This window comes from Microcebus murinus, chromosome 22 (genome assembly GCF_040939455.1).
Source record: "Microcebus murinus isolate Inina chromosome 22, M.murinus_Inina_mat1.0, whole genome shotgun sequence".
NCBI lineage: Eukaryota > Metazoa > Chordata > Mammalia > Primates > Cheirogaleidae > Microcebus > Microcebus murinus.
Window position 1 is genome coordinate 26,595,929 of NC_134125.1, and position 13,810 is coordinate 26,609,738.

Here is a 13,810-nt window from a genome sequence, read left to right on the forward strand (position 1 = left end):
AAAGCAGAGCTGTAGGCAGCTGCCCCTGAACATGGAATTGCAAAACATGGCTCTGCTTCGGACTTCTCGGCACACGCTGTCCTGAGGGGCCCTGTCCAGAGTCGTGGACAGGTTGCTGTGGCCCAGGCTGCCTCCCCCTGCCCCACACACCACCTCTTCCTTGAGGAGCCCCTGGGGAAACGGGGGGGTGGGGGGGGGCTCGTTCTGTGTCTGTGTGACCATCCCTCAGCCCAGGGCTCCACAGTGGGTGCCAGATCCAACCTACGTCTCCCTGAGCCCTCGGCTGCAGGCTGACCGTGACACAGCGGGTCCCCTTGCACCAACCCATGTGCTCCATCTGTGCAAGGCTGGAGCCATGGGGGCAGGCGCCTGTTCCCCCGTCAGGGCCAGAGGAGGCTCTGCTGAAAGTCCTGTAGTCTTTCTCTCGGGGAGGCCTGGGCTGCAGGGGACCCCGTGTTGGGGCAGGGGCTCTGGTCAGACCCTTGGGGTTTTCTGAGGGATCTGTCGGCCCCCTGGCAGGGACTTTGGGCTAGGCGCCTAATTTGGTTGAACCAGCAGCATCCAAAAATGAGGCTGACACCCTCCTTAGACAATGAACATGGTGTGTCAGCACAGGACCCCCAAGGGTGGACAGAGGTGTCAGGTCACAAGTGAGGCTCTCAGGCAGTGGAGCCAGCATCGGAGCAGATGCCCCCCCACCGACCTCACAGCCTACTTGGTGGTGACGCCAACACTGCTGTGGCTGTCCTGCCCTGAGGCAGGAGTGCAGTGGGCCAGGCTGGGGAGGTGGAGGGTGAGGAGCAGAGTGCTAGGGGGAGGGGAGACTGGCTGTACAGGGGAGAGGCCGTGCATGGGCACCTGAAGGCTGGCCCAGGCCAGACACGCACCTAGATGGGGCCCTCTTGGCGAGGAGGTGCTGGGGTGCAAGGGCACTGGGGCTCCAGTGGAGGACAGCCCAGACCCAGGCAGGGGTGCTGTGGGGAGTAGCCCTTGCCCCTCACCCCTGAGGGGTCGAGGCTGTGTGTCGAAGCAACAGCCCTGAACATCAGTAGGAAGGCTGGGGCAGTTTGTTTAACTTGGGGAGATATCAGAATTGTTTGATACTTATTTTTTCTTTTTTTCTTTTCCAGAATTTGATTCCTTCAGAAACAACCTCCTCCTCCTTATTTATATTAACTGGCTTTTATTTAGATTGTAAATCGTGGACATGGTCTGCTTTGCAGGGGCAGTGGGTTTTAATGGAATAAAATGCTTGTTTTAGGTTCTGTTCCCTGTCTTGGCTCTGGTTGAGAGGCCCGTGCTTGGGTGTGCCCTGAGCCCTCTGTGGGTCCGGGGAAGCCTTGGCCCTGTGCCCTGGGTGCTGAGGCCGTGCCGGCAATCAGCATGGGTGTGTAGCCCCCACTTGGCCCCACGGACGAGCTCTCCCCACCCTGTCCTCCAGGCCCCTCATTGCACCTGCGCTTCCTGCTGCCCAGCAATGCCAGCTGGCGCCTGCCTCTGTCGCCCCGGCCTCAGCAGCACGGCAAGTCCACCCTCTTGGCTGCCACCGCCCACCCGGCCCAGCACCTCTCCAGGTGCCATGTCCCTGCAGGCATGCTGTGGACACGCCGCAGGCAGAGAAGGGACAGCATGGGGAGACCTCAGGCTGGGAAGGGGAAAGCCCAGAAAAAGTGGCCTGGAAGTGAGGACACAGCGGGTGGGGCTAGGTCTCAGTACAGCCCTTAGGAAGGGACAGTGGGACCAGAGTGGGGTTGGAGGCACTCCACTCCCGTCTGTGGTGGTGGAGCTTGTCCCTGCCCCTTCTGGCATGGGTCAGGTGGGTGGTGGCCAGACTCTCAGGCCCTCAAAGCTGTCCACCCTAGCCATTTGGAATAACTGTGCAGCTGCCCTTCTGTGCCCTTCCTTTCTTGGGAAAGGGGCTGTGTGGGATGCAGCCCTCCCGGGCAGCCTTGAGACCAAGCTCCTGGCTGAACACCCTGGACCCAGCACTTCCCGGCCCCACTGGCCAGGTGCCATAGTATGAGGACCATTGCTCCCGGCCCTGCCCAGGGTCACAGCTCCAGATCACATGCTCCCAAGTGTGGGGACTGCTCTTGGTCCCTGCTGCAAGGCCCAGGTGGGGCTGTGCATTAGGCCTGCCGAGGACCTCTGCACCCCAGGACCCATCCTGCTGTAGCCCATCCCACCTGCTGGCTCCATCTGGACTCCCAGGAAGCTGATACCGTGTCCACAGCAGTTGCCCTGAGCCCCTCCAAGCCCACATCCTTGGGGTTCTTGCCCTTCCACACGCTGCGGAGCCTGGCTAGGCCTGGGAGACTTCCTGCCGCTAGATGTGGCCCAGGCATTTCTGGGCAGGGCCCCCAAGGCCAGGGTTGGGGGCAGGTACCAAGCCTTCCTGCTGGCTGGGCTTGGAGCCGTTCCCTGCAGCCCCTGCCCCCGTCCACTGCTCTGTTCTGTTTCTAGCTTTTTGGCAAAAGGTAGGAATCCGTTAATTCAAAGCGCCTACAACAGGGCTGGAAACAATGTGCTCTCAGTGGTGCACTAGATGGCCTTGCCCTGTCCTCCTGAGACCTCCATCCCCAGATGCCTGGCTGGAGCCAGTGCTGGCTCCCAGGGCCCCCCACAGGGTGCTCCAAGCAAGGGTAGGCACAGAGGTACTGGGGGTTGGCACCAGTCTGGGCTGGCTGCCAGGCCAGCAGGGTGGGCACAGGCCCTGCACAGAGCCACGCTGTGACTGGCAGAGAAGCCAGGACAGGGGCCTGGAGCCAGGCCGAAGCACTCTGGGCAGCCAGCCGCCAGCGCCTCCTCCCCATGGCAACGCCACTGTCGACCTGCAGTGAGCTCTGCTGGAACCAGCACACATCCTGGATTCACCCTGGCCCTGCCCTGCCATTAGAAAGGGCCTGTCAGTGTACAGATGTCCGTGGCCACTTGAGAGGACCTGGAACTAAGCAAGCGCTGGGAGGGCTGGTGGAAAACATCACCCTGTGCTGTGTGGGTCGGGGCACTCTCCCTGGGAGAAGCCAGCAGCTTCTTCCCACCCTCAGCACTTCCCTGGCCCAAGACTCCCACTCATGGACCCTGGCAGGGGTTCCAGCCTGCATCCTCCACTGGGGTCTGCCTCTACCCCCACCCCTGTCCCAGCCAGGCCCTGTGACTCAGTAGTACTCTACTGCCAACCTCACCTACCTGGGTGGCAGTCGGTGGGTGGTGGCTGTATCTCCCACCAGATGGAAGAGTGGCAGAGGGGACTGGGGAAAAGGCCAGGGGCCAGCCCAGAAGGAGTCAGCAGTGGGTGGACAGGAGGTGACTGGACAGAGAACAGGCACACAGGTGGGAGAGTATTCAAACCATTTACTAAGCAAATTCTTAACCTCCCACTCCCACCCCACAAGCCGCAGAGGAGGACAGGCCCCAGCTCCACGCTCTGGCGCCCACAAGCCTTGCCTGGGGAGCTGCTGGAGTGAGACAGGGAAGTTGGTCCCTTGGGCTCAGTCCGTTGGTCCTCTGACAAGCCCCGCTGATAGGGTAAGGCCAGCTGCACACAACCCTCTGGCAGCCCAGGCTGGGCCCGAGCTCTCCATTGCCCCTCTGGACTCAGTAGGAGCCACTGAGGAGTTAGGCAGCAGCCAAGACCCCCAGCGCCAGGGAAGGAAGTGGTATCTTCAGTCTGGTGCCCCCTTTGCCCATGGAATCCCAGCAGGGCGCACAGAGAAGGAAACTGACCAAGTCCTCACGAGTGCGTGCGGTCTGATCAGGGCAGAGCCTGGCCACTGGCGGCGGGAGAGGCCAGGCTGCGGGTGCCTGCAAGAGCCTGTCCACGGGCTGCGTCTTGCGCTAAGCCGGTCGTCGCTCGGAGACTGCGCTGCGCGCCCCGGCGGAGGCCGCAGTCTACGCGGGGCTCCCAGGTGGCTCCGACGGCTCGAGGGCGTGGCTGGCGGGAAGGGTCCCGCCGTGCCTGGCGTCCTCAGACGTAGTTCTTCTTGTCGTAGTCGCCGCTGGCCGCGGGCCGCCGCGGCACCGAGTACTTGACCGGAAAGCTGAGGTCGGGGCGGCCGGCGCAGACCCAGGCGCCGCAGCACACTAGCCCGCCGCCGCACATGAGCAGCGCCGAGGCGGCCCAGCCGATGTATAGCGCCGCGCCCAGCTCGTACTTCTGCGACATGGGCACCGTGGGGTCGTAGAACTCGCGGACCACGATGTTGGCGAACCAGCAGAGCGGCACGAGCGCCAGCAGCCCACAGAGCGCGTAGAGCGCGCCGCCCGTGAGGGCCACGCGCGCCTTGCCCGGGCCCTGGGCCACGCAGGTGGTGCACTGCGCGCCCGCCAGGGTCACGAAGAGCGCGACGAGCGACAGCAGCACGGCGCTCACGGTGAGCGCCCGCGCCGCCTGCACCTCGGTGCTCAGCGCCAGCACCGAGTCGTACACCTTGCACTGCATGTGGCCGGTGCTCTGCACCACGCACGACATCCACAGCCCCTTCCAGGTGGTCTGCGCCGTCACGATGTTGTGGTCCAGGAAAGCGGTCACTTGCCACATGGGCAGCCCGCACGCCAGGATCAGGCCCACCCAGCCCACCAGGCACAGTACCAGGCCCAGGATCTCCAATGCTGCCGACCCCATGGCTGGAGGCCTGCTGGCGGGCGCGGCGCTGCCTGGGCCGTGCCACTCGGCGCGCGTCCTGGTGCCTATGCGTCCGCTCGCCACAGGGTACACTGTAGCACCGCTTCGGGTCTGCGGACACCTGGTGGGGGGGCTCTCTACTTGAAGGCTCGGGGGGCGGACTTCGTGCTCCGGGCCCGGCCCCCCGGCCGGAAGCAGCCAATCCGCTTGCGGGCCGTCGTCCCACAGCCAATCACAGGCTCCGCGGCGGCCGGAGTTGGGGAAACGGCGCTGGGGGTAGCTGAGCTCGCTGGACCCTCGGAGCTCGGCCGCGCCCCAACCCCACCCGCAGTTGTCCCAGGCGCCGTGAGTGCATTCCCATCTGGTTTGGGGCGCGCTCCGTGGTCCACCTCCCTGCATCTCCAGGCTCAATCACTTTGGCCACTCTCTGCCTGCACCCTCCACTTCCAAATCCCCGACCAATGGCCCCTTCCGCACGGGCCACCTCCACTCTTCCCTGACCAGGGTCTGCGGGAGCCCCCGCCGCGTCACCACTGCGCGGAGGCCGGCCTGGAGGGCTCTCGCGGCGCACAGCTGGGCCTCCCTCCAGGAAGTCCGCCCTGGAATCCTCTCTCTCCCTAGCTTACTCCCAGTCCCCTCCGAGTCCGGCACTGCCTCTCCCGCCCTATCCAGGCGAGATGCCCGGAGGGTCGGGCCCAGGCGCCCGGCCTCACCACGCACACCATCCACCCTGGAGCCTCTGCCGGCACAGGGGCCTTTCCACTGCCTGGAGACCCTGTCCCCTGCTGAGGGCTTCCCAGACCGCTCAGCCGCTCCTCTCCTTGCGCTGCTGCCCAGCCCCCATCTTTGGTGCCCAGTGAGCAGCCCACGGGCTGTGCTCCCAGGAGCACGGTGGCCCCAGTCTTGGTGGCCTGCTCTGGCCCTCAGACAGGAGAGACACAAAGGGACACGAGAGGCTGCGCCCTGCCCTCCCACCAGTGGCAATGGCGCCCCTGGCAACCCAGCCCCCAGACCGCCCTCCGGAAGCCAACTTGGAGTTTCCTGGCCAGGAGGAAGAGCCCCCATTCTTGCTGGAGGAGGGAGGCACGGGATTTCCGGGCATTCTTCTGCACAATGGCCCAGCCATTTCTCGAAAGGTCCACTAGGGTGGACACTCCAGCCCCCCTGAGGCTCAGGTGGGGGCGCCAGGCCCTGAGTCCTGCAAGCCCATAGGGGCACCAGCCCTTTGCTCCCAGCCAAGTCTGCTCTCCCAGCCCTGGACTGAGGCCACTGGACGCCCTGTCCTTTCATCTGGTCCAAAGTGCTCAGCACCATTGGACAGGTGCTCCATGGGGAAAGTGCGGCCTGTCACAGATGTGGGGGCTTTGATAAATCTCCCTCCCGGCCGGGTTCCTTCTCCCTCATCCATCCCGGAGGGGACTGGCTGCAAGCTTGCTGAGCCTGGGGCCCGGGTTGGGGGAGAGTCTTGCCCTACATGGCCCTCCCCCACCAGCCAGGGCTCTGACGACCACCGCCTCCTCCCAGGCACCACCTCCCTTGCCTTTCCTCTGCTGCAGACCTATGGGCCACTCCCCTTTCTCTCTGCAGACCCTGCTGGGCGTCCCCTCCCCTGTCCACTCCAGGAGCCCAGCTTGACCACCCACCCCACCCTCTGAATCCTGCTCCAGCCTGGCCTGAGTCCAGGGACCTTCTCAAGGTCCATCCATGCCACCATCCTCCCTGAATGACTGCTGCAGCCTCCTCATGTCATCCGGACTCCACCCTTGCCCACTGGGCCACCCTGGTGGGCCCCTCTCCTGGATTACACCCTGCCTAAGACCCTCCAAGGCTCACATTGCCCAGGGACAAAGAACTGACTCCCAGAGCAGCCCAGATCGGTGTGCACTTGCCTGCGCTGGGACTGGCTGGCCCAGCCACCCAGCTGCGGTGACCCTGACAACACACTGTGCTTCGGCCAGATTCACCTTCCTGTAACTGGCCTGTCTCTCACTGTGGCTTCTTCTGCCTGCAGTGCATGTCCCTTAGGTTGGCTCCTGCTCGTCTTCTAAGTTGTGTTGCTGAGGTCGCTTCCTAAGACACCTCTCTGCCCCATCCCCCAGCATTGCTTCCAGAGGCCAGAGCTGGAACTGTGCATTTGCTTGTTGGTTTTCCTCACTGGTATCCAGGAATAAGCCTCACCACGGTGGCCGTCTTTTGCATCTGTCCCCGGTGGGAGGCTGCCTGCTGCCCCTCCAGCCAGCATGGGGCCACAGCCAGCCCGAGGCTCCCCACCTCCACCTCCTGCCCGTCCTCCTCTCCACCACTGTAGGCCTTTCCCCAGCCTGGCTGGCACCTGAGGGTGCGCCCAGCGAGCTCACATCTTGTTGACAACAGCCACACAGTGTCTCAGGGACCTGGGAGAGGAGCCTCAGGCTCCACCTATCACAATCTGATTTCTACCCTGACATCACCAAAGGAGCCAGAGCCACTGCAGAGAAGCCCAGACAGGACAGCCAGGGCTGACACTCCTGCCCTCCCCAAACCCACCCCAGATTGAGAGTGGACTGCAAGTGGCCCAGCCAGACCCAGGAAGGACACCCTTCCTTCCACTCACGGACCACCCGCTGCACGGTGAGCACTGTCTCCAGGCGGACCGCACAGCACAGGAAGCTCCTGCCCTTGCGGAGCTGACAGGAACTTGCCCACCAGTAACTGGGCAGAAAAGATTGATGAAGGCCTCTCTGAGGAGGTGACAGTTCAGCAGGGATCCAAGGAAGAAGTCCCAGGCAGAGCAGAAGCAACAGCCGGTGCAAGACCCCCGAGGTGGGAAGGGGCTCCACGTCCGAGGGGCGGAAGTGGCCAGTGTGGCTGGAGCAGGGCCTGTGCCGAGGTCAGAGGCGTCCTGGCTGCGCAGGGACATGAATCCCTAGTCTCTGGTGAGGGGCCCTTGGGGCAGAGCGCTGGCCAAGGCCACCTGCTCACCGACGGCTATTGTTCTGCTTCCCAGGGGAAGTTCGGCAGGATCTCATTAATTGTGTGAGGGAAAGGCCTGAGTCTGCAGAAAAGCCACCTTTATCTTGAGCAGCTGCCGGCTGACCCTGTCCCAGGGTAATCCGGTGACCTTCTCAAGGATAATCTAAATTTAGGCTCCCGATTCCTGGGGACTGGGGTTTGGGAGGCTGCTAGCGAACAGGTTTCATATTAGAGGAAGTGCCGAACAATGTCTCCTCTCGCTTTCGGCTTTGAAACAGTTAAGGATGTTTCCCCCCAGTTCAGCAGATGTTTGCAGAGCCTCTAGGCACCAAGCATGGCCCAGTACCCTTTCCCAGCACAACTGAGCTCCTGCAGGCCAGAGGGCAGCAGCGTGGGTCCTCCTGCGTCATTGACCACTGCCCTGGGTGCCTGGGGCACCCTGTGTGGGGCACGGGCAACTGTGGTGGTGTGATGGGCGCCGCAGTGGGTGCTGCTCACGTGTGCTCCGTGGGCACGAGCAGGCGTGGATCAGCCTCACCCCTACACACAGGACACTTTCTGGACTAGCGAGCCGGCCTCTCTGCCTTAGTTTCCCACTGCCAATGAAGCCCTCCGTGGTGTAGGCCGTGAGGCTGCAGGGGAGCCCCATGGCAGTCCCAGGCCCTCCTGCCAGGTCCCGGAGGCCATCTCCCTGGCTCCTTTGAGCTTCACCTCTCCTCTGACCTCAGGCACATCTTTCTGCATGAGTGTCACTGGCTGCTTGTCAAAACTGGAGGGCGCTGCGGCTCTCACTTCCCTAGCAGGTAGGGAAGTAGGGGACTGGGAGCTCTGGCTGGCAGAGCCCCCTCACCCCTTCAAGGACCACCCTGGGTGGTGGCTTCTGGTCTCCGCTCAGTCCAGGGCCCCCAGGAGCCCAGGGGAGGCCTGCGATGGCCCTGATAAAGGGCAGCAGTGTCCCCAACGGCCAGAAGCAGCCCTCCACCCCCTCCACCCCCTCCACCCTCACGCCTGCTGCCTCTGTGGCCTTTCTGTCCACCTTCTTTCTTTCTTTCTTTCCCATTCCTTCCTTCTCTGCACACCGCATTTTGCAACAAGTTGATACGCTTTTCCACTTAAAATCACAGAGTGATCCTGGATCCTCCTTTTCCACTTCGCACGATATTGTGAACACGTCCCTGCTTGGCTAAAAATACCCTCATGATGACGGGTGTTCATAGCTGCCCCTGGGAGCCGTCTCTGCCACGCACAGGGCAGGGCATGTGCATGGGCAGGTCGTCCTGGGGTTCTGCGGCACAGGGAAGGCTGAGGGCTGGACATCAAAGGGCCGCCGAGGGCTTGGTGCAAAGCCCTTTCTGGCTCGTGGCGGAGGCCGAAGTACGGCCAGCCACGTGATGATGCTGGTGACTGTTCAACCATCCCTCAAGGCGCAGTTTTATAATGATAATTTTTCTATTATAAATAATACTGCTGTTTTTCATGTGCTTTGATATTTTGGATGATTTCCATGGGAAAAATCCTAGAAGTAGAATTTCTGGATCACACCCAGGAGGTGGTATCACCTGGGCTGCTTAGCTGGCGGGCTGCTCTGCTGCCTGCACCAGCACCCGCAGGGTTAAACGTTTCCTGACTGAATAGGTGGAAAATGGTATCTTATTTTAATTTGCATTTTTGCATAGTAATGAGAATTTTTGTCTATTTTGTACTGGCCATTTTTACTCCCCATTTGGTGAATTGTCTCTATACCCACATAAATTCTGAGCGCTGTGTTTTTCCCACCTTATACGTTATACGTTAGAAACATTAACTTACAGTCGTGTGTGTGGCAGATATCTTTTGCCGCTTGCCATTTATGTTTGTTTGGTTGTTGTGTTGTTGTTTCCATTTTGAGATGGGGTCTCCCTGTGGTGCCCAGGCTGACCCCCAGCTTCTCAGACCACCCTCCCACCTCAGCCTCCTCAGCAGCTGGGACTGTGGCATGTGCCGTGGAGCCAGGCAAATTGTTAAGGATCTTTTTCAGGATATTACAGAAATTTAAATTTTGAATATTTGAATCTATTAATGCTTTCTCTGTGGTGGTATCTATCTTTATTTACTTTATTTTTTTTTTTTTGAGACAGAGTCTCGCTTTGTTACCCAGGCTAGAGTGAGTGCCGTGGCATCAGCCTAGCTCACAGCAACCTCATACTCCTGGGCTCAAGCAATCCTGCTGCCTCAGCCTCCCGAGTAGCTGGGACTACAGGCATGCACCACCATGCCTGACTAATTTTTTATATATATATATATTTTTTTCTATATATATTTTTCCATATATATATATTTTTTATATATATATTAGTTGGCCAATTAATTTCTTTCTAATTTTATAGTAGAGATGGGGTCTTGCTCAGGCTGGTTTCGAACTCCGGACCTCTAGCAATCCGCCCGCTTCCCAGAGTGCTAGGATTACAGGCGTGAGCCACCGCGCCCGGCCCTTTATTTACTTTTTAACCATCCAAAATTCCTTCCATACCCAGAAGATACAAATTAAGTTATATTTTCTTACAGTTCTCATCTGCCTGTCCTCATGCCAATGGAGGCTTCCAGTTCTGACCAAGATGAGTGAGATTAACAGCAGATCAGAGTTTGCAGAATACCTGATTAGTGAACTTAAACACATAGAAATAGAAACTATCTAAAATGAAACACACAGAGGAAAACTAAACAAATACAAAAGGAACATAGTATCAGTGAACTGTGTGACAACCTCAAATAGCTTAATATACAGATAGTTAAAGTCCCCAAAGGTGATGGGGAGAGGAGAACAGAAAAAAATACTTGAACGCTTGAAATTTCAACTTCCCCAAATTGAATGAAAACCATAAACCTGCACATCCAAGACATTCAATAAATCCAAGCACAAGAAATATGACGACGACACCAAAGTACGTCATAATCCAGTTGCTTAAAATGAATGCTGACAAGAAAATGGAAGGAAGAAAGAACATCATAAGCAAATATTGGGAAATACAATAGACCTTCCTTCTCCTCTTGAGTTTTCTAAGTTATGTTTGATGGTTATTTCCCTGCCTGAAGGGTTCTCAATACCTAACATAGATACTTACATTATAAATGGGGGAGGGTGAAGGGGTATGAAGGGAGGTAAGGGCTTTACATTTCATTCCAACTGGTAAGACGCTGATACCTGGAGACTTTGATAAGTTCTGTATATCTAGTTAATCCTAGAGAAACCACTAAAATGCTATACAAAGATATTTAAAAAAGACAAAAAAATAACAAATGCTGGTGAGGATGTGGAGGAAAAGGAACTCCTATACACTGGAAACTAGGAAAACAGTATGGAAGTTCCTGAAAAAACTAGAAATAGAACGATCATATGACCCAGCAATCCCATGACTGGCAATTCTCCACCAAAGGGAAGGAGCAGTGAATCAAAGAGGCGTCTGCACCCCCATGTTTACTGCAGCACAATGCACAGTAGCCAAGACGTGGAATCAACCTAGGTGTCCAAACTGTGGCATATATGCACATGATGGAATACCGTTCAGCTATAAAAAAGAACAAAATCCTGTTATTCATGGCAACATGGATGGAATTAGAGGACATTAAGTGAAACAAGCCAGGAACATAAAGTTAGACATCACATGTTCTCACTCATATATAGAAGCTTAGAAACGCTGATCTCACAGAAGTGAAAGCAGAACAGAGGATACTAGAGGCTGGGAAGGGTAGAGGGAAGAGAGGAATAGGGGAAGATTTGTTAAAGTACACAAAATTACAGCTAGATAGGAGGAATAATGTCCAGTTTTCTATACCACTGTACGATAACTATAGTTAACAATGATATATTCTATGGCTTCAAATATCTAGAAGGATAATGAATGTCCCCAGTACAAAGAAATAATAGAGTGTTTGGATTTCTTCACGGCCGCCCAAGATGAACCGATTCTTCGGGAAAGCGAAACCCAAGGCTCTGCCGCCCAGCCTGACTGACTGCATGGGCACGGCGAACAGCCGGGCAGAATCCACTGACAAGAAGATTTCTCGATTGGATGCTGAGCTAGTGAAGTATAAGGATCAGATCAAGAAGACGAGAGAGGGTCCTGCAAAGAACACGGCCAAGCAGAGAGCCTTGCGGGTTTAAAGCGAAGGCGGATGCAGGAGCAGCAGCGGGCCCGCCGCGCCCCGCGCCCTTTCTGCATGGAACAAGCCAATCACACCGTCCAGCCATTGAAGGACACCAAGACCACGGTTGATGCTATGAAACTGGGAGTAAAAGAAATGAAAAAGGCACACAAGCAAGTGAAAATCGACCAGATTGAAGATTTACAAGACCAGCTAGAGGACATGATGGGAGATGCAAACGAAATCCAAGAAGCACAGAGTCGCAGTTACGGCACCCCAGAATTAGACGAAGATGACCTAGAAGCACAGTTGGATGAATTGGGTGATGAGCTCCTGGCTGATGAAGATAGTTCCTACTTGGATGAAGCAGCATCTACACCTGCAGTTCCAGAAGGTGTTCCCACTGACACAAAAACAAGGGTGGAGTTCTGGTGGATGAATTTGGATTGCCACAGACCCCTGCTTCATAGACTTGCATCATTCAAGTACATCGTGTAAAACAAGCATACATGATGGGACTGGGAAATATTTTATCTTTCCAAATTTGCCATAACAGATTTAGGTTTCTTTCTTTTCTTTGAAGGAAAGGTTAATTACGTTGCTCTTTTTCCCCCCATTAGGAGACTCATCACTTGGGAGATGCTTTCTTTGTACTAAACTTTGATTCCTTTTTCTCTTACAAAAGATTAACTACTTAAAAGTATCTTGGGCTTTGTATGACTTTTTTTCATTCATTGATAATCACTTGAAATAAAACCAAGGAAATGGGAATCTTTAAAATCTATGACAGTGTAATGCTACAGTATCAAAATGACCTGATAAATTCATAAGAGGAAAATGAAATTATTGGGCTGTTCATACTCTGATTCAAAACCATTTTCTATTGTGGTATATTATAGGTTGGTTAAAGTGATAGCCTTCTTCTGATGAGTTTTGTTGTGTCTTGTGAGTAAATCATTACTGTGTCCAAATTGGAATGGAATTATCACTTCTGTATCGTGAGTAGATATTTTGATTCTATGGTTTCCTCAGTATTACAGTCTGACTTGTAATAAATAATGAATATTTCTTGATATTTAATGTATAGGACATTCATTTATACTCAATAAATATTTTTCAAAAGAAAAAAAAGAAATAATAAATGTTTGAGACGATGGATATGCCATTACCTTGAACTGATCACTATATATTATATGTATCCTATGAATTATTATATGTCAATTTAAAAAAATTTAGGCCAGATGTGGTGGCTCAAGCCTGTAATTCTAGCACTTTGGGAGGCCAAGTTCAGGAGGAAAGCTTGAGGCCAGGAGTTCAAGACCAACCTGGGCAACTTAGTGAGACCCCATCTCTACAAAAAATAAGAAAAATTGGCCAGGTGTGGTGGTACCTGCCTGTAGTTCCAGCTACTCGGGAGGCTGAGGCAGGAGGATCGCTTGAGCCCAGGAGTTTGAGGCTGCAGTGAGCTATGATGACACCACTGTACTCTAGCCTTGGCAACAGAGCAAGCCCCTGTCTCAAAATTTTTTTAAGTATATAAAAAATAGGTATGTATATATGTACTGATGTGGACATATCTCTAATACATCTTATTTATCAACAAACCATTCAAATCCAGAACATTACATATACCATGACACCATTTGTGTAAACTTAAATTCCCACACAATGAAACTATATACTTTTAGGTTTATCTTTATGAATGTAAATGTACAAATAAAAATCTAAATCATACACACCAAATTGATATCTATTGCTGCCTTCGTGTAGGAAACTGTGGGATTTATTGGGGGAGATGTCAGGGATTTTTTTACTTTATCTGTATTCTGTATTTTCCTATATTTCACTACTTTCTATATTGTTTGAAATTTTTCAATGTGAATGTGTTTATGTATTATCTATAAAATTGTTATTTCTTTAATGAATAGTTGTTGTAGCTTATATATAATTCCTTCAGAAAATACTAAATAAAAGGGAGACTATGGAGGACAAAACCATACAAAGAGATATAAGCAAAACCACTATAGATAATTCAAAATGAATTTTTAAAAAATATTCAAGTAAACCACAGGAAGACAGGAAAAATGAACAGAAATAGAAAAAGAAAGATAC

The 13,810-nt window shown here is 54.7% G+C and overlaps 3 protein-coding genes and 1 pseudogene across 5 annotated transcripts in view; 2 read left to right on the forward strand and 2 right to left on the reverse strand.

Moving 5' to 3' along the window:
* The window catches only part of CDC45 (cell division cycle 45), a 30,918-nt gene extending 29,653 nt beyond the window's left edge, over positions 1-1,265 (forward strand). For both annotated transcript variants that reach the window (XM_075996784.1, XM_012776598.2), the window contains one exon: positions 1,131-1,265. The gene's annotated coding sequence lies outside the window, so the exon portion shown is untranslated. The remainder of the gene's footprint in view (positions 1-1,130) is intronic.
* C22H22orf39 (chromosome 22 C22orf39 homolog) overlaps positions 1-13,810 on the reverse strand; it is a 123,856-nt gene that overhangs the window by 59,191 nt on the left and 50,855 nt on the right. The gene's annotated exons all lie outside the window — the stretch shown is intronic.
* On the reverse strand, positions 3,340-4,765 carry CLDN5 (claudin 5). Its single transcript, XM_012776592.3, has one exon. It carries the CDS (start codon positions 4,622-4,624, stop codon positions 3,968-3,970), a length of 657 nt encoding a protein of 218 aa, XP_012632046.2. The 5' UTR covers positions 4,625-4,765; the 3' UTR covers positions 3,340-3,967.
* LOC105877735 (charged multivesicular body protein 5 pseudogene) lies at positions 11,511-12,398 on the forward strand (annotated as a pseudogene).

Excerpts from the sequence above, each read along its gene's own strand:
- CLDN5 (XM_012776592.3), bottom strand. The coding sequence starts at position 4,624 with ATGGGGTCGGCAGCATTGGAGATCCTGGGCCTGGTACTGTGCCTGGTG.